We start from the raw sequence: 21,054 nt of genomic DNA, 5'->3' as shown, positions 1-21,054 counted from the left end.
TTTTCTTAGCACATTTATTTTTAACTCGTGATGTATTTCGTGTTGACTTCTTTTTTTTTTTTTTTAGCACTCTCGGCACAAGTGTGCTGGCTGCTAATGATTCTGTGTTCTCTGAAAATTTAACCTGTGAATAAAAAATAAGAAAATAAAAAAACCTTGACTCTTAATTAGCATTTTCTGGAGCATGTGAGATGAATGCAAATCGATGAGAGACATCATTTGTCTTTAATTACATGCGGTGTTTTTAGGTGGGTGTTAAAGAAGAGGGCATTATCTGTTTGGTGCTAACCACTCGCTTGCTCACATTAAAAGGCACACACTCACACATTTGTCTTACTATCCTTGTAAGGACTTTCTACTGACATAAATATTAATGTAGAAAATTAATGCTATGCCTACGTCTGAATCTCAGCCTAACATTAAACACAATAAGTCAAAGCAAACGTTTGCCTCTTAGTTTTTCAAATTAAAGGTGTAGTTTTTGCTCATGGGGACCAGCTATATGGTCAAAACCGTCAGATATTTTTGTCCTTATGGAGACATTTGGTCTTCACCAAGATTTATAAATAATAAAAAAAAAGGGTTTTTCCATTTTCTCATTTTTTCTGTAATGGCTGCTTCTCCTTTCTGCTGACCCACTCTTTGTAATATTTTGCAATAAGTTCCTCTCATACTGTGTCACACACAGGTGCAATAAAATATCTGCTCAGAGGAACAACTCTGGAGGGGAAAAAATGATGTGGGGAACCAACATCCAACCAATCAGAATAAATATATACAACCTTAATTCTGAAAAAGTTGGGACAAACATGAATGATTTGTAAATGTAATTTGATTTGTATTTAAACTAAAACGTATAAAGACAAGGTATTTGATGTTTTACCTAATCAATGGCATAGTTTGTTGAAGTTAAACGTTTATTTTAAAATTGATGCATGCAACACGTTCCAAAAAAAGTTGAGACGGGGTAATTTAAGACTAATAGGGATGTGACAAGTTGAAATAAGAAGGTGATGTGAAACAGGTGAGGCAATCGTCTAATCATAGTATATAAGGAGCCTCCAAAAAAGGCCTAGTCCTTCAAGAGCAAGGATGGGTCGAGGCTCGCCAATCTGCCAACAGATGTGTCGCGAATAATCCAACACTTTGAGAACAGCATTCCCCAAAGACAAATCGGTAGGATTTGAGGCATTTCACCTGCAACGGTGAACAATATAATTAAAAGTTTCAAGGAATCTGGTCAAATCTCGGTGCGTAAAGGGCAAAACCACTTCTGAATGCGCGTGATCTCCGATCCCTCAGACGTCACTGTCTTAAAAACAGTCATGCGTCTGTAATGGATTTCCTGACATGGGCTCAGGAATATTTTGGTAAACCTTTGTCGGTCAACACCATTTTTTCGGAATTGAGGTTGTTCTACAATATCTGTAGGACAAGCATTAAAACAAATTTAATTAAGCTTAGCATGAAACCGAATCATCAGATGTTGGCCAGACTCTGAGGCACTTTGTGTCTAAGCGCTGGTACTCCCGTGTTCCAGGTTAAAAAAACCTCAGGGTGCAATAGCACTAAATCTGTATGTGATTTTCAGGAGAGTGACTTTGACTGGAATGTAAAATGACTGGACCTCAATTCCATAGAAAACCTGTGTGATTATTTGAAACAGCAGGTGAAACCCCAAAATAGGCACCACATACTCTATCTAAATTACATCCAATCTGTGGAAGAGTTGGCAAAAATTGACAGGAACTCCCTTAAGACATTACCTGGCAGGACTGATGCTGTGGAAAGGCGCAACTAAGGATTAGGAAAGAGATGACACATGGAGCTCATTTTTCTTTATCCGAGAAGTTTATTTTTGCAATCTACTAAGTTCTTATCTTTGTGATATTATTTGTTACCATTTAACTTACACTATATGTCCAAAAGTATGTGGACACCTGACCATATCTAGGTCTTCCCCAAACTGTTGCCAGGAAATTAGAAGTACACAATTACCTCGAATGACTTTGTATGCTGGAACTAATGGACACAACCCTGTTCCAGCATAAGTATGCCCCGTCACAAAGTGAGCTCCATGAAGACATGGTTTTCCAAGATTGGAGTGGAAGAACTCGAGTGGCCTGCACAGAGCTCTGACCTCAACCCCAGTGATCACTTTTAGGGATGAACTGGAATGCTGACTGTGGACCAGGCCTCCTTGAACCAACATCAGAGCCAGACCTCACTAATGCTCTTGACTAATGGCTGAATCGGCACATCCACAGTCCAAAATCTCATGAAAAGCCTTCCCATAAGAGTGGAGGCTGTTATAGCAGCAAAGGGGGAACAACTCAATATTAATGCCCATGGATTTGTAATGGGATGTTCAGTGGTCAGGATTCGCTTTATAACCGGTGATGAAGATCTGCACTCCTACGTCAATGCTATCTGTGACAACAGGCCTGTAATTAGCAGAAAGTTGCAGCTAGCCACTGACTTTTGTCCCCAAGAAAAAAAGCTGCGTTTATAAATTGTAGAATCTCATTATCAGTTCCCATGTGGCAGCAGAAACAAGCATATCTGCTGGGTGTCGTTTGGAAAATGTCAAGTCTTGTTAACACTCAGGACAGGTGTCACATACACTTCCTCATTAGTCGCTTGCAACATCTCATACAGATTGTTACTGTGATCTCTATCACATAAATGGAAAGTTTCGAGTTGTTCTGACTAGGATTCATGCTTGGGGTTTACATTTAAAATGTACGTTGAAAATGTCCTGAAGCGTTCAGTATGTTTATTAGATAAACACAGCATTGTAAAGTTTGTAATTTAGAGCAGAGCGATACAGTGATGTGCATAAATTTGTGCACCCCCCTCCAACATGTTTCTGAAAGGCCCCAGTTTTAGAGATTGTTAGAGAACATTACTAAACAAACAGCACCATGAAGTCCAAGGAACTATCAAAACAAGTCCAAGACAAAATTTTAAGATTCCAGAGAGCTCCATTAAATCCATTATTACGGGATGGAAAGAATATGGCGCAACAGTGCCTGGATAGGTAAGACATAGGTCGGAGAAGCCAAAAAAGGGGGGTGAATACTTATGCAGGGCACTCTATTTCATTTAACCACCAATGAACGTGTGTGTCTTTTTCTGATAATGGAACACAGCCAGTTCTGATGTGCTTTTGTTCAATTAACAGGAAGGACATCCTCCGATTCTTGGATGCAGAGAGGGACGTGTCCGTAATCAAGAGCAGCTTTAAACCTGGTGATACCATCCACTACATTCTGGACCGACGCAAGACGCTGAATGTCTCACACACTCTACACAGCCTGCTTCCTGACGTCTCACCTCTCAAGAACAAAAGGTTCAAAACATGTGCTGTGGTGGGCAACTCGGGCGTGCTCCTCAAGAGTGGATGTGGGAAGGAGATAGACAGCCATGATTTTGTTATACGGTAATTTCCTTTAGCTTTTATTCAGTTAGGCAGGTATTCAGCTCTGTCCCTGATGACCAAGACGTCTGAGTGCTGACTGGTAAAAGCCTGTCAGAAAATGTCTCTGCCAGGCTGCTGTTAGAGATCACTTAAGCATCGTTGTAACATACCTCTGCTGAGCTGTTAATTTATTACGACTATAACCGGTGTAATCAAATGACTGCATTCATCCAGTCTTCAGGAGAAGTGGCTAGAAGCCAGAGAGTTGTCAGAGTAGTCCAAACTTTTATATTCAATTTCCATGACTTGCAGTTCTTTTCCTTCTCACAGTAATAATACAAGGCTTATATAATAAGAGCCCAAACTGTACTTCCTTTCTTAAAACCCCTTATTTGGGGTTGTTTGCTTAAATCTGGATGGAATCCATGTGGCATAATGTTTTGCTGCTGTCCCGAGTGGTTCATTAAAATCTAATAGCAGCATCTATGTTATGATGCTATGATATAATAAAGAACAGTACATAAAGAAGCGCTATTTTTGGCCAGTTTAAGATTGCCTGGTAAATATAAGTTTTTAAAAATGTAGTGTTGCTGCTTCACAGCTCCAGTGTTGCTGTGTCCACTGTGACCCTAAGCAGGATAGAGCTTTTACTGAAGACGAATGTATAAATATGACATCAAATTAAAGGCTAATCTTAAACTGGACAGAAACCCAATTTCTTTGTACTTGTGCAATGTCAATAAAGATGTTCTAAAAAAGCTTTTTCTCTCAGTCCAATCCAACTGGCACTCAAATTAAAAGAATGAAAAGTATTTCCACAACGACTTGGTCAAAAGGTGTTGATTAATTTTCTAAAACAGCAGCTCTGACAATAGTGCTGGTTGTAACTCATATCACAGGTTTACATTAATGCGCTCGCTCTAATGCGTTATCGTTTCTATAGTAACAACTTACACATTTGTATGGGAAACACTGTATAATCTAAGTATAATATTAAACATATTTTTATTTTAAAAAAGGGATTGTTTTTAACAAATAAAACATGTCACTCGGTACATTTACATGGACAACAATAATCCGATATTAACCCGATTAAGACGATACTCAGATTAAGAAACTACTTATGACCTTAATCCGACTAAAGTCATACTCGAAGTGAACACAAATCGATTTAAGAAATGTGGAGTATTCCTATTTTAGTCATATTATAGAAGGACATTATAGACTACGTTTACATGGACAGCGGTAATGTAATTATTGACCTTATTTTGAATAAGACAATATTCTGATTAAGGTGTTTACATGAGTTGCTTTTAGGATATTCCTTTGATGTTCCGGTTTTCCATGTTATAGAACATAGATCGATTAATGGCACACGTCATTACGACCCCACACCATGCCGTCCGACGTTCCCTCCAGAATTTCACGTATCGAAATACAGTTTGTCTTTGTTATGGTACCGTATACAGTTTTGGGTGTTTCATGTTTAATTTTACGAAAGCTTCAAGTGCAGTTAATTATTTGTCATGCCATACATACAAATAGATGACTGTTTGAAGCTTAAAATTCTGTCTAGAAGTTCTATCTAAAAATGCCTTATGTTGATTAGATCTTTGTATATTGTATAAGATTTTAGTTAATAAAACAATGAATTATTGTGATTTCAAATTTGCTGTACACATTCATGTTTAGAAACCCTGTTACGTATAAAACAGTATCAACGTGATGCTCAGGCGTCATCAAAGTCGACTGAAGCCTGTATTTTCCTGATGTCTCACACCTCTATTTTCCTCACTGCCGAAAGACTTCTTTATGACTAAAACCCTGTAGGCAGCCTGAAGGCCTTTCATTTCAGCACTAACATTTGTCTTTCCCTGCGGCTGTGGCACAGATGTAACCTCGCTCCCCTGGCTGAGTTCGCTGATGATGTGGGCTTAAGGTCGGATTTCACCACCATGAACCCTTCTGTGATTCAGCGTGTGTACGGCGGTCTGTTAAACGAGACGGTGCGTGAGAACTTTGTGCAGCGTTTGAGACTGTTGAATGACAGCGTCCTGTGGATTCCAGCCTTCATGGTGAAGGGAGGAGAGAAGCACGTGGAGGTTGTCAACGAGCTCATTCTCAAGAGAAAGCTTCCGGTGCACATGGCCTACCCCTCCCTCCGCCTGGTCCATGCTGTCAGAGGGTGAGTCACACGATATGTTAAGAGCGTGAACAAGATGCTCCTTTAATTCAATCCCAAGCGTTGTGGAGGTAATGGATATCAGCACTGTTAACATCCTTTTTTGTATAGTGAATGGGGATGTTAGTGGATGAAGCTGCTAGCATGTCCACTATTAGAGGATGTGTGTGTGCATTATCTTCAACATAGTTTCATCTTTGTTATGATCTTCTATATCATGTTACACTTCTATACCAAGGGACTAGCCGACTGCTCACATTGAGTTCACACTCTTTACTGTCATCCCAGTTAGCAAAATTTCTGTGGCCCAGATCCGGAACGTGGGCGGTCCACTCCTGTTTGCCAGATTTGGGTCACAAGCAAGCCATAGCAATGCCGTATGTGCCACATTTTTGCCAAAGGTGACCCACATTTGTTTTGTGATATTTGGGCCATATTCACTATTTACCACATGGGTCACTATAGGGTCACATTGCTGTGAGCACTGCTTCTTTGCCTAAAAATGCCCACTTGTGATTTGGGATATTTTGGCTATACTTGCAATTTTACATGTGGTCCACTTCAGACTCATGTCCATTTTGTCCGGGCCAAAAGAAGGCCAGCAGTGCCGCATCACTGCCTGAAGTGGCCCACATCTGGATGCTATCTGGGATATGGACAGAGAAGCAGGTTTACTGTACAAGGTACTTTTTACTTCCCATGCTCTTCCTTTGATACTAATAATATAAAAAATATGAAAATACAATGAAGGAATGTGGCTGTACAGGGCTATATGTAACATAAGCACATTATCTCACATTTCTCTATACAAGGTCAGTATAATTATGTGGCATGACTTGGTACTATTCTGTGAGTGGGTGTTTTTTTTTTGTTGTTTTTTTGTTGTATTTCCCCCCATTTTCTCAACAATTTTCCCTCCCACCAACGAACTCTCCCCTATCAAACAACAGCTACCATCCAGGGAGAGTGAAGGCCAACATTCTTCCTTCAGACATTTCAACACCCCAGCCAACTGCACGTTTTCGAACTGCTGCTCATGCAGCATTACAGGGCAGCGTAAAACCCTTCAAAAATGCCCTCTTCCACATACATGACACCTACGATTGGCTAGTGTAGCTACGTTTGACAGGGGAGAGATAGTATGCCGTGCCTCCCCAGCAGAGAGCATGGCTAATTCTGCTCGTAGGCACACCTTGGCTCGCAGGCACAGATGGCTGTTGCATCATCAGATATTGAACTCATATCCATTGGAGTAAGGAGGACACAATAATTATATCACTAACACCTTTTACATATTTAGTGTATTTTTTATTTTCGCTTTGTTAGTTGGTCCGTAATACCAGCCAACAAAACAAAAATAATACCCATAATACACGGCATGCTTGGTTCGCTTCCTACAGTCTGGTCGATTCAGAGCCGAATTACCTTCGCACTGCAATCAGACTGCACTAAAGTTAGCTTGGAACCCGGAGTGAGACTATCTCACTCAGACCATCTGAGACTGGATATTTTAGTCCACACCCCAGTCTTATTTCCAGAGGTGGGTAGAACTAGCCAAACATTTTACTCAAGTACAAGTAAAACTACTTATAAAAATAACTACACAAGTAACAGTAAAAGTAATAATGTTAATAATGTCTTGAGTAAGAGTAATAAAGAATCCAATGAGAAGACTACTCGAGCAAGTTACTAGTTACTTCGAATCTGATTTAAATGAAGGGAAAATCCTGAATCTCAGACTACATGGAGAACTGTAAGTCACACCTCTCCTTGAAATTCTGTCTGTTCTGTTTCTATGATATTACACATGGGTTCAAGAAGAAGCAGCATATCCCAGTCCTGTGATGGGTATTATAACACAGAACCATTTTAATTCATTTTAAACACAAAATCTCACACACAGCCCACGGAAAAAAAAAACAACATTTTCCCAATGGTTGACTGTCTTTATTTTCACAACAAGTGGTCTGAATGTGGACGCAACAGCCGCTCGCTTTTTTTATCGAGAGTGTCAGACACACAAATATACTAACAAACACAAACACTCGCTCTCTCTCTACACACACTTTCCATTCTGTTCTGTTCCAAAGTTCTCTGTTGTAATTTAAATGCAGATGCTGACAATTTCTGAAATTGTTCCACAAATTGTAAATGCATTTTTTCGGAGATTGGACTCTTTTTTTTTTTATACCCAAGCATGTTACTGACCTGTTGCCAAGTAACCTCCAGTTGTTTCTTTTTCCAGCCTTTTGTTGACCCCGTCCCAACTTTTTTGAGACGTATTGCGGCCATCGAATTCAAAATGACCTTATTTTTTCCTTAAAACGGTACATTACCTCAGATTAAACATTTGCTATGTTTTCTATGTTCTATTGTGAATAACATACGGGTTTTTGAGATCTGCAAATCATTGCATTGTGTTTTTTCTTATATTTTACACAGCGTCCCAACTTTTTTGGAATTGGGGTTGTATTAAAACTACATATATTCGTGAACATTTAACAGTGACGGAGGAATGCCAGCGAATGTAGCGAAGTAAAAGTACATTTCTGTGATTAAAAATGAGCTTGAATAAAAGTGTAAGTTTGGCCAGTTAAAACTACTCTTAAAAGTAAAAAAAAAATCCAAAAAGTTACTGAAGCAAATTAAATGTAGCGCGTTACTACCGACCTCTGCTTATTACTTTGTACTCACCTGCTCAAATGAACCGCACACAGAGGGAAAACACACCATACTTTGATTCAAATGGACTAAATTCTGTGTATGTGAAATCCCCCTACAAGTACTGCTTTTATAACTAGTTTGTCAGCGAGATAATTTAAGACAAAATATTTACAGAGGATTTATTCAAACACCACATTAAAGCTATTGAAACTATTTTGTTTGGTGTGATAACACTTCATAATTTGTTTCACACTTGAGAGAGAGAGAGAGAGAGAGAGAGAGAGAGAGAGAGAGAATTTGACAGTTTAAATTGGTCTGAAAGCAGAGGAGTGGAGTAGATATATGATTGCTCTGGCTTTTGTGGCGGGAAAAAAAAAGAGGTCACCCAGTGGCGAAAATCTTTAACTGTTGTGTCAGTGTGTAAATCTCAGAGCTTTAGGATACACATCAAATATCCCAGCACTATGATACACTTCATCATTCAGTCGCTGGATGCTTTAGTTTTCGCACAAATCAGCAGAATCAAAATTGCGGACGTTGTTTGAAGACACAGAAAAGATTCATCCATCAAGAGAAATTGGCATGAAGCCCAGGCGTGGCAGTATTCGCTAGAAGGGAGCCCAGAGCGCCTGAATCCCACTTGTCATTTCCTGAAATGAAAAATAGCCTGCAGGCTGCCACCTGTGGCGTGTGTTTGCAAAGGCAGCACTCAGCGGGTACGCAAAGACAACCCCGTGATTACACAAGAGCCTGCTGCTAAGTGCTCTTAATCTTCAGATTTCAGACTACGCAGCTTTGTAGTTTTAAATAATATTTTCATTTTGAATTCAGTGAAGAAGAAGAAGAAGATGGGAGGACTAATTCTGATGAAACTGTGTGCTCATACTTTCAATCTTTCATCACGCACAGCTCTTAAAAGATTCATGGACTGCGTGTAATTCAGAATAGAATTTTCTTCCATTGGTTTGCATGAGACCGAGGCTGCTCTGTAGTGATCTGTTAGGCATATCCACTCTACTAAAGACCTCTCAGATTGTCTTAGGCGTTCTATTCAAATCCTTTTTGCATGTTTTGGCCAGTGGTTATTCATCGAGGGATGCTTGTTTTGGCCTTGTGTTCCTGAAGAGGACATCAGATGTTCTTGTGAGTTACCATGGCAGCCAGGCACCTTTTTTTTCTTTTTAATGACACCTTCAGACTGGCCTGCATCCGTGCTAAATATAGGCTGAGGGGAAGGGGGAAATAGCTTTCAGTCAGGGCGATTGAACCTGGAGGCCAGATTGAATCAAGTACTTAAAGGGCATTTAAAGTTCTCATCAATTATGCTAAACAATGAAGACAAACAGTTGCAAGTTGAAAGTAAGTATAGAACCAAGAACAGGAATATAACCATCGATTGGTTATATATAACTAATGCCAAGACTAGCTGTGAGTTGATTCTCAATGAGGCCACGTTCAAAGGTAACTAATATATATAATTATTTTATGTATATGAAAGAGGTGTGACACATCTTTGTAGTGCTTCAAATATACATATCTGTATTTGGATTTAAACCCAAAGTGGGTGTGGCCAAAACTGGAAGAGGTTTTTTTGCTTGCTTGTTTTTGCTGTGGGTATTTTTTATTTTTTTTTACCTTTAAACACTGACAACACTAACAGCATGGTCTGTGAATTCTGGCTCAATGCAGTTCCTCACCCTTCCTGTTCCTCCAGTAATTAATTTGTTTATACCTGCAATATTGTCTAACAAATCTTGCTGGTTCTATTTCCCAAAATATATACTAACCAGTAGCCTAATTTAAAGTGTCATAACTCTGACCATACAGTTACTAAGGATGACTAAATGAATGCTGTACAATTATGTTCACGAATGTGGCTTTAATGACCTTGCTCATGCCCTCATGAATGTAAAAACCTCCCGCTGGCTTGACTTTTTTTATGTCCCATGGATTCTCAGCCCTGATGCACAGCTCTCGATTCAACCAGATGCCCTGTGAACCTTTCTGACAAGATTTCTAAACATTTCTATCTAAAAATTCAGAATAATGTATTCGTATTCAGTTACATCCCTTACGTCCCTGCATAATATGTTGTAATCACCTTATGATCACCTTGCTGTATTGTCTATGACCAGGCCCCTTTTTTAATTCAGTGCTGATTAAAGCCTTCTCAAGCCATCACCTATTAAGATTCAAGGTGCATACTAGCAATTTCAGATTTGCATGCATGGCAGCAGACGGCCAGGTTTTTGCATCGTAATGCCCCCGGCACAGAGCCGGTAGAGCATTACATCATTAAGACAGGCAAATTATAGCCTAATTTGCCATTCAATTACAACCTAACCAAAATTACATCTTGCATATTGCTATTTCGATTAGACTCTTGTGAGTTTACTAGAGAATGGCAGCTATTTTAGCGTAGCTTTTTGATGGGCTACTTACGTTTGAATGATTGCAAAGAATTATGCACACTCAAGCACTGGTCCAACCTGCTTTTCTTTGCAACACCACAGAGGTCATGTGTTTTACATGTATCAATGCACATTAAGGAACCTGACTGGGCAGTCAGTAGTCCTTCTCTAGAAGTTTCCCATTTTCTCCTCAGTTAGACTATGTGCCAGTTCCCACCCACCAGCCAGTTCTGCTTATCATATGACAGCTACTAACTGGTGAGGGTAAAGTCTAACACGTGCTTCCTCTGTATTCCTCCATTTTTCCCAACTGTTGCTCATGCTATCTGCCCTCTTCCACATACATGAGCTCTCAGACGCCCATGATTGGCTAGTGTTGCTGTGATTGACAGGAGCGAGAGTATGCCATACCTACCACCTAGAGAGCATGGCCAATATCTCCTGCTTTTCTGTTGCACCACTTGGGAGTCCTTTCTTCACTAGGACTTTAACCCTATTAAGCTCTGCCCTTTAGTTGCCTTATTTGGTTTACCTTTTAAGGGATATTTCATTCTCTGTCTCTCAATCCAGTGTTATAGCTGTTTATCTGATGTGGAAAGATGCTACCCCTCCATTTTATGATCCCTAACTTGGTGATGTCGTCTGTTTTCTATGCTTGGAGAAAATATGGGTGGGTTGAGCATGGGCAAGGGCTTGGAGGGGTGATAAATGTATACTTACAGGGTGTCTGAAAATGATCTTTACAACATTGATACCAAATTTAAAAAATGTACTAACACAAATAGAATTACCAATCAAGGAAATTCAAACTCACAAAACCCAAGTTTTCTTATAAAGTAACTAAGTTACAAACATTCACTATAATCACCATTAGTGATGTGTGAACAATCCAGGATTACTGTCCTCAAGTTTGGGTTTTCAAGTACCAGCACCACCAAGCTGCCACTGTTGGGCCCTTGTGACAGGCCCTTGACCCTATCTGCTCCAGGAGCGCTTTATCATGACTGACCCCAGCATCCTGGGCCGGCTGTGGCTCAGGTGGTAGAGTCCACTAATCGTAGGGTTGGCGGTTCGATACCCGGCCAACGTGAATCCCTTGGGCAAGACACTGAACTCCAAGTTGCTCCCGATGGCAAGTTAGCGCCTTGCATGGCAGCTCTGCTACCGTTGGTGTGTGAGTGTGAATGGGTGAATGAGACACAGTGTAAAGCGTCTTGGAAAAAAGAGCTATATAAATGCAGACCATTTACCAGACCATCCTTAAAAGCTGGGGTATGCGAAAAGAGTTTCACTGTGCTATAATGTATATAATGCTATAATGTGACAAAATAAATCTTCTTAAATAAGTCTTCTTCTTCAATATCAGTGCTTTCAATAGCAGCTGTGAAACAAATAACGACAAGAAAACTTGTCAAAATTGGTATTAAGAAGAAGTTCATGTGTTTCTCTGTAAAATGGGACAATCCCAGTTTTTCTACACCACCTGGTTGACTGTTTATATTGGATAAAAATTTAGATAAAGATGCTTTCCAGACACCATGAATATGTTTTCAATTAAATTGCTTTAAATTCTGCAATTTGTAAATTTGTCATTCCTTTATAAAATTGAATAAACATTCAAAAAAGCATCCCAAATGATGAAACGTGTTTATTAATATTGATTTATATTTGATTCTCAGGTACTGGCTCACAAACAAGGTAAATATCAAGCGTCCCAGCACTGGATTGCTGATGTACACCATGGCCACACGTTTCTGCGATGAGATCCACTTGTATGGATTTTGGCCATTCCCAAAAGACTCCAGTGGAAATCCAGTGAAGTATCATTACTACGACATGCTCAAGTACCGATACTTCTCCAACGCAAGTCCTCACCGGATGCCACTCGAGTTCAAGACATTAAAAATGTTACACAGCAAGGGGGCACTAAAGCTGATGACGTCTAAATGTACACCAGCTTGACTGGTCCAACTCGTTAATGTCACATTTGATCAAAAAGACAGATGATGCATTGAGTGACAGAAAAACCCACTCTAACCCTTTGAAGCTTTGTGAACTGAACGTGCCTTCAGTTGGATATTTCAAAGGCACTATCTGCGGAATCAAAAATGCTTCAAAGTGCTCTATCATATTTTAGTCATTCAAATTCCCCAATTCACTGGCGAACTGTAAAAGAGCTCTTGAGCTACAGATACCTTGCAATAGTTTGAATGGTGAGTTAAGCCTCATTGGTTGTTTTAAACGTGACTACTCTTTGGTTGTTCTCAGTGACTTTATCGAAAATGAGTAGCATCGTTACGACAAGAAAATTACCGTAACGTCTTAATGATCCCAAAGATCTTAATGTTCCTTGAGAGATTGTAATGTTTTTTCAGTGCTGTAATTTTTAGGAGCTAGAGGCCTTTGAGCAAATTAGTGCAAATTATTTTTATATGAATGTAGGTCAGTCAGTGCTTACATGTTCAATTTGCCGTGTTCAAGATGTCACTAATTTTTAAGCCATTTCAAGCCTCGATGATGTAATATACTGTAAGTCTGGTGTAAATGATACATTGTTTGTCACATAGAAGGGTAGGATGGTGATTGTGTTGCTGGAATGTACCATATATTTATTGAACCTGAATATTGGGATATAACATTTTTTCCCCCTTGTGTTGGCCTGGCTATACTGAACTATTCATGAGGTACCACGGTTTAGTTTTTTTGTCACTGAACTTTTGAGACACTGCAGATTCACTGACACCGTCCAGTGTGTCCCACCGCCTTGTGCCCTGAGTTCCCTGGGATAGGTTCCAGGATCCCCCACGACCCTGTGTAGGATAAGAAGTATGGAAAATAGATGGATCCTTTTTGTTTCCTTTTGGTTTTTGTTATCTAAACAAGGATGTGCAAAGATCTTGTAATAAATATTTCCTTTGATTTTCACCACCGATTATTACAGTGATAACTGTGATATTTTTAGACTAGGTGATCATACAGTGAAAATTTCAAATCCGAACACCCCAACTTCAATACATTACAATACATTACGTATTTCGGCTGCTTTTTTTTGTTTTTGTTTTAGAGCGAAAGTGTAACATTATCATATCATTTGCATATCAGCTCATTATAGTGTTGTTGCTGTTGCTCGACATGTATATGCTCAGTGGTTCCAGGCCTTTGGTGCTTCTCCAGTTTCCCTCTCTTACAGTCGAATGACTTTTTTCCCCGCTACCTGTAGCACTGTACATATGTAAGAATGTAAAGACATTTTCATCAGTTTTCAACAGAAATGTACTACTTCAAACTGACTGAATATTGTAATGAATTTCAACACTGTATTGCTGGGGTTGGTCACAGTTGTGGGCTTATTTCTTAGAATATTGTTAATGTCACATAGTTTTTACAAATTGTTTTTGGTTACCAATCATTTTGGTTTGCAGTGTTTTGGCATCTGGTTGTTTGGCGAAGGTTGCTGGAAGCAGAGATCTTTTAAAAATGCCTTTAAATGTTACAATCTTTCTAGTATTCTGGCTCTTAATATGTACCTGTAGCAAGCAGTGTTAGCCAATCGCTAAGCACTCAGCAGTCGCAATAATGCAAAAGAGGCCTGTTCAAAAAACAATAACTGGGAATATTAAATGGTATTTCTCAGTCTGTCCTGAGAAATGTCTGATTCAACTGATTAACTCAACAAAAGAGATTAGCGCCCACAAGGTGCTCTTTATGTGTTTACAGATTATGGCACAAGCTAGACAAGCACTATGTGAAGAGCAACTGTGTTAAAGCCAGTGGTGCACTGGGGATTTATTTAGCAAATGCACATGGATCCTTGTTAAAATTTGTTCAAATGTGCCTGGGGTTGGTTAAATAAAAGGCTGAGGTCCCTCAGAAATTAGGGCTGATAAATTGAACCATGTGTATTATGTGGATATATTGTGTATGGTTTTATGGTATGCCCTAGCAGTACTGTACTGCCTGGTATTTGAAGCTATAGACCATGTCTCATACTATTTATTGTTTCAGGAAACTGCTGTTGTTTTCTCTTTCAGGATTTTCATTTTGTCAGTAATTTATATTGTAATTTTTTGTACTGAAGTTGAATGTGATAGATCATTTTTAGACAGTTTGATACTTGTTTTTGCTAAAATTGCAGCTTTAATCTGAGTTCATTTTTTTCAAAACCAAATTTCTATGTTTGTCGAAATTTTAGACAAAGGAAATAAAATACATTGATCCCATCTCTGTTTGGTGTGTTTCAGTGTTGTTTTTATGCTTTCTATGATCATATTCTGTTTCTAGGCAATGTCGATGCTAATGGGCAGACCTGTAATGTGCTGGTTGGTGAAATGATGTCAGAGGGTAGCATATTTCCAGCATCTTTTTCTTCCCTGCTACAAATTAGACTGGACATGCTTCACTCAGCAGCCTCTTGGATTTGGCCTACTTAGTGTGTTATCTGTTGTGATATTCTACTACAATCTTGTGAAAAAATAAATACACCCCATGGAAATTGTTGGCTTTTTTCACGTATTTGGACAAGCAAACATTTGGTCCTCTTTGAAACAGTGCCTATTAACAAAGGTTATACATTTGAAGAAAAAAAACACAAGGAAAAATCGCTTTTTCAATCATTTATTCAACTGAAATATCAATAGATGTGATACTCTTCTGTGGAAAATGTAAGTATACCCTTAGCCTCAGAAGCTGGTATTGCCCTCTTTAGCAGAAATAAATTTTTCACCACTCTTCCATGCAATATTATTTCACTTGCAAGCTGTTTGTGGGTTTTCTTGCATGTACTGCCCATTTCAAATCTCCCCACAGCATTTCAATGGGATTAAACTCCCAGCTTTGACTAGGCCATTCCATAACCCTCCATTTCTTCTTTTTGAGCCATTCCTTTGTGGATTTGCTAGTGCACTTAGGATCATTATTCTGTTGAAAGGTCCACTTTCGGTTCAATTTCAACTTTCAGACAGATGACCTCACATTATCTCCAGGCACTCCTTGATATGATGCAGAATTCATAGTTGAATCAATGAATTGCATGCCTCCCATGCAATCTCTTTCTGATTGTAGAAGCATGCACTTTGACACCAACAGTTGCTAATCTTAGTGGCAGATCCTGTGATGAAATTTTGGGGTTCTTGAAGACTTCTTTTTTGCATCAGACTGCTCTTGGGCTTGTGCTGAATTTGCTGGGATGACCAGTCCTGGACAAATTGGCAGTCGTTTGAAACCTGCACCACTTGTAGATGATTTTCCTTACAGTGGCCAGACTCATAGGCATCCACAAGCTTTTTTCTGAAGGCCTTATAGAACTCTTTAGATCTTCGCATAATGACACCACACACCTCAATAGCAAAGGGAACACCAGACACTAGATATGAGAGGGATAGGAATAAGACAGATTCCACCTGCACTCCCTAAACAGGTCCTAATCACTGGCATGCAATACTGAACACCCGATTCTAATTTTATGGATTTGAGGGTGTGATAAATGTAGGGGTGTACTTATTTTTTCCATGTGACTTATCTGTTTTCTTTTTGTTAATTTAAATTGTGAAAATTACTACAAAATGTCAATTTTATGTAATTTGACAGAGTGTATCATTTATTAATAGTCACTGTTTCAAAAGAGGATCAAATGTTTACTTGTCCAAATATGTAAAAAAAAAAAAAAAAAAAAAAGCAATTTCTATGGGGAGTACTTATTTTTTTCACATGACTATAAGGTGAGGAGATAGGGATGGGGAGGTCACTTCCCGGGAAATAATCAAGAATAACATTGGAACGCCATGCACACAATGACCTTCTTTGTGTTAGAGGCATTAAACCTTTGTTCTTAGCAGAGAATGGGTTATGGGCCCAGCACGCTTCCACTGCGCCACTCTGCTAACCACACACCCTAGACGACAGAATATGAACAATGAGAGATATTTCAGGGGGGGTGTGCTCTAATTTTGTCCTGAATTTTATGCTTCCACTCTGCTTTTTTTTTCACAATTACATATTGTGAACTCGAATTAAATGCAGCAAACAGCTACCTGGACATTCTTTGTGTTAGAGACATTAAAATTCATTACATCCTACAATATAATACCATGTCATTTTCAGCCATACTTACAAAATATTTTGTGATGAATGTCATGGTAGTACCTCACTGTTCACAGGATACATCTCCACCGTAAATGAATATTACAGCATTATATCCATGGCTTTGCCTGGTTGGAGTTTGGAAGTAACAAGTTGCAACCGCTAGTTTTTAATTTCAAAGAAAAAAACTCAATTGCTGCATTTTTAACAATTGTTAATTGTTTTAATAATTGCTTTTGCTGCATTCCTTCAAGTAATGGGGGATCTGCATTATTACTGAGCACCTGACAGGCAAGAGTTATCGCATCATAACATTTCAAAGCCTCTACTTGTCAAATATGCAAACGCGGGACATGCAACAGCATTTTGTCGATTTCTGTTAATACACTGGTCTCCAGGTCAAAAGGGCTGGACATTGGCTTAAAAGTGCCTACTGATGAAGGTCATGGTAATTCCTCAATGCTCATAGTACACATCTCCATTGTAAATGAACAACACCATAGACCTTCTTTGAGAATTATGACCTTGTTACAGGCATTGAAAGCTTTGCTTCTTAGCAGAGGATGGTTTCGATCCATCGACCTCTGGGTTATGGGCCCAGCACGCTTCCGCTGCGCCACTCTGCTAACCACACACCCCAGATGGGACTCGAACCCACAATCCCTGGCTTAGGAGGCCAGTGCCTTATCCATTAGGCCACTGGGGCTGGAATTTTAATGGTGACAACTGGATTACACACAGAAAGCGCACTGATACATTATATATGTACTACTGTATGTGGACACAAAATATGACAAATTTGAGATATTTGTGGGGGGTGTGCTCTAATTTTGTCCAGAATTTTATGCTTCCACTCTGCTTTTTTTTTTTTTTTTTTTTTTTTTTTTTTTTTTTTTTTTTTTACAATTACATATTGTGAACTCGAATCAAATGCAGCAAACAGACACCTGGACATTCTTTGTGTTAGAGACATTGAAACTCATTACATCCTACAATATAATATCATGTCATTTTTAGCCATACTTGCAAAATATCTTGTAATTAATATTAAGAACAAGATAACTAGCTAACTGTAATGGGTAATGTATTCTTCCTGACCTTCTTAAAGGTGTTGGTTCTTAGCAGAAGATGGTTTCAATATATTGACCTCTGGGTTATGGGCCCAGCACGCTCCTGCTGCACCACATTTGGTGTCATTCTTTACTAACAGTATTTCCTAACAGTACTTGTGAGATATGGTGACCCCATCAAAATTGCAGTGCTTAGCAAAGGATGGTTTCAATACACCAACCACTGGGTAATGGGCCCAGCATGCTTTCACTGGGCCACTCTGCTGACCACAGACACCCCAAATGAGACACAAACCATCAAGCCCTAGCTTAGGCAGCCAGTGCCTTATCCTTTAGGCCATGAATGTGAATGGTGTCAACTGGATTACACACAACAAGCTCACTGACACATTATATGTACTACTGTATGTGGAGACAGAATGTGAGATATTTGATTGAGGCAGATGTGCCCAGAATATGTCCACAATTGTATGCCTCCACTTTGCTTTTTTTCACATTCAAGTTTAGCCTTACTTAGAAAATATTTTGTGATGAATGTCATGGTAGTACCTCACTGTTCACAGGATACATCTCCACCGTAAATGAATATTACAGCGTTATATCCATGGCTTGTCCTGGTTGGAGTTTGGAAGTAACAAGTTGCAACCACTAGTTTTTAATTTCAAAGAAAAAAACTCAATTGCTGCATTTTTAACAATTGTTAATTGTTTTAATAATTGCTTTTGCTGCATTCCTTCAAGTAATGGGGGATCTGCATTATTACTGAGCACCTGACAGGCAAGAGTTATCGCATCATAACATTTCAAAGCCTCTACTTGTCAAATATGCAAACGCGGGACATGCAACAGCATTTTGTCGATTTCTGTTATTACACTGGTCTCCAGGTCAAAGGGGCTGTTTATTGGCTTAAAAGTGCCTACTGATGAAGGTCATGGTAATACCTCAATGTTCACAGGATACATCTCCACTGTAAATGAACTGAACAGCATCATAGACCTTCTTTGGGAATTATGACCTTGTTAAAGGCATTAAAAGCTTTGTTTCTTAGCAGAGGATGGTTTCGATCCATCGACCTCTGGGTTATGGGCCCAGCACGCTTCCACTGCGCCACTCTGCTAAACACACACCCCAGATGGGACTCGAACCCACAATCCCTGGCTTAGGAGGCCAGTGCCTTATCCATTAGGCCACTGGGGCTGGAATTTTAATGGTGACAACTGGATTACACATAGAAGGCGCACTGATACATTATATATGTACTACTGTATGTGGACACAGAATATGAAAAATTTGAGATATTTGTGGGGGGGTGTGCTCTAATTTTGTCCAGAATTTTATGCTTCCACTCTGCTTTTTTTTTTTTTTTTTTTTTTTTTTTTTTTTTTTTTTTTACAATTACATATTGTGAACTCGAATCAAATGCAGCAAACAGACACCTGGACATTCTTTGTGTTAGAGACATTGAAACTCATTACATCCTACAATATAATACCATGTCATTTTTAGCCATACTTGCAAAATACCTTGTGATGAATATTAACAAGATAACTAGCTAACTGTAACAGGTAATGTATTCTTCCCGACCTTCTTAAAGGTGTTGGTTCTTAGCAGAAGATGGTTTCAATATATTGACCTCTGGGTTATGGGCCCAGCACGCTCCTGCTGCACCACCCTGCTAACCACACTTGGTGTCATTCTTTACTAACAGTATTTCCTAACAGTACTTGTGAGATATGGTGACCCCATCAAAATTGCAGTGTTTAGCAAAGGATGGTTTCAATACACCAACCACTGGGCCCAGCATGCTTCCACTGGGCCACTCTGCTGACCACAGACACCCCAAATGAGACACAAACCATCAAGCCCTAGCTTAGGCAGCCAGTGCCTTATCCTTTAGGCCATGAATGTGAATGGTGACAACTGGATTACACACAACAAGCTCACTGACACATTATATGTACTACTGTATGTGGAGACAGAATGTGAGATATTTGATTGAGGCAGATGTGCCCAGAATATGTCCATAATTGTATGCCTCCACTTTGCTTTTTTTCACATTCAAGTTTAGCCTTACTTAGAAAATATTTTGTGATGAATGTCATGGTAGTACCTCACTGTTCACAGGATACATCTCCACCGTAAATGAATATTACAGCATTATATCCATGGCTTGTCCTGGTTGGAGTTTGGAAGTAACAAGTTGCAACCGCTAGTTTTTAATTTCAAAGAAAAAAACTCAGTTGCTGCATTTTTAACAATTGTTAATTGTTTTGATAATTGCTTTTGCTGCATTCCTTCAAGTAATGGGGGATCTGCATTATTACTGAGCACCTGACAGGCAAGAGTTATCGCATCATAACATTTCAAAGCCTCTACTTGTCAAATATGCAAACGCGGGACATGCAACAGCATTTTGTCGATTTCTGTTATTACACTGGTCTCCAGGTCAAAAGGGCTGGTTATTGGCTTAAAAGTGCCTACTGATGAAGGTCATGGAAATACCTCAATGTTCATAGGATACATCTCCACTGTAAATGAACTGAACAGCATCATAGACCTTCTTTGGGAATTATGACCTTGTTAAAGGCATTAAAAGCTTTGCTTCTTAGCAGAGGATGGTTTCGATCCATCGACCTCTGGGTTATGGGCCCAGCAAGCTTCCGCTGCGCCACTCTGCTAACCACACACCCCAGATGGGACTCGAACCCACAATCCCTGGCTTAGGAGGCCAGTGCCTTATCCATTAGGCCACTGGGGCTGGAATTTTAATGGTGACAACTGGATTACACACAGAAAGCGCGCTGATACATTATATATGTGGACACAGAATATGAAAAATTTGAGATATTTGTGGGGGGTGTGCTCTAATTTTGTCCAGAATTTTATGCTTCCACTCTGCTTTTTTTTTTTTTTTTTTTTTTTTTTTTTTTACAATTACATATTGTGAACTCGAATCAAATGCAGCAAACAGCCACCTGGACATTCTTTGTGTTAGAGACATTGAAACTCATTACATCCTACAATATAATACCATGTCATTTTTAGCCATACTTGCAAAATATCTTGTGATGAATATTAACAACAAGCTAACTAGCTAACTATAATGAGCAATGTATTCTTCCTGACGACCTTAAAGGTGTTGGTTCTTAGCAGAAGATGGTTTCCATCCATCACCCGCTGGGTTATGGGCCCAGAATGCTCCCACTGTGCCACTCTGCTAAATGTACT

The 21,054-nt window shown here is 39.3% G+C and overlaps 1 protein-coding gene and 4 non-coding genes across 5 annotated transcripts in view; 1 reads left to right on the top strand and 4 right to left on the bottom strand.

Annotated features, from left to right (window-relative positions):
- The window catches only part of st8sia4 (ST8 alpha-N-acetyl-neuraminide alpha-2,8-sialyltransferase 4), a 28,397-nt gene extending 13,499 nt beyond the window's left edge, over positions 1–14,898 (top strand). The window contains exons 3-5 of the mRNA XM_053645500.1: positions 3,185–3,442; positions 5,313–5,606; positions 12,358–14,898. Coding sequence (XP_053501475.1) covers positions 3,185–3,442; positions 5,313–5,606; positions 12,358–12,640 — 835 coding nt within the window. The 3' untranslated portion in view covers positions 12,641–14,898. The remainder of the gene's footprint in view (positions 1–3,184; positions 3,443–5,312; positions 5,607–12,357) is intronic.
- A 2,491-nt stretch (positions 14,899–17,389) lies between these two features.
- On the bottom strand, positions 17,390–17,462 carry trnar-ccu (transfer RNA arginine (anticodon CCU)). The gene has a single exon. It is a non-coding gene; the product is annotated as a tRNA-Arg (tRNA).
- Positions 17,463–18,871: 1,409 nt separating this feature from the next.
- On the bottom strand, positions 18,872–18,943 carry trnam-cau (transfer RNA methionine (anticodon CAU)). The gene has a single exon. It is a non-coding gene; the product is annotated as a tRNA-Met (tRNA).
- Positions 18,944–18,950: 7 nt separating this feature from the next.
- Positions 18,951–19,023, bottom strand: trnar-ccu (transfer RNA arginine (anticodon CCU)). Its single transcript has one exon. It is a non-coding gene; the product is annotated as a tRNA-Arg (tRNA).
- A 1,488-nt stretch (positions 19,024–20,511) lies between these two features.
- On the bottom strand, positions 20,512–20,584 carry trnar-ccu (transfer RNA arginine (anticodon CCU)). Its single transcript has one exon. It is a non-coding gene; the product is annotated as a tRNA-Arg (tRNA).
- Between the last annotated feature and the right edge of the window lie 470 nt (positions 20,585–21,054).

This window comes from Ictalurus furcatus, chromosome 16, assembly GCF_023375685.1.
Source record: "Ictalurus furcatus strain D&B chromosome 16, Billie_1.0, whole genome shotgun sequence".
NCBI classification, from domain to species: domain Eukaryota; kingdom Metazoa; phylum Chordata; class Actinopteri; order Siluriformes; family Ictaluridae; genus Ictalurus; species Ictalurus furcatus.
Note: the sequence above shows the minus strand (reverse complement) of the source record. Positions and strands in the feature narration are given on the sequence as shown.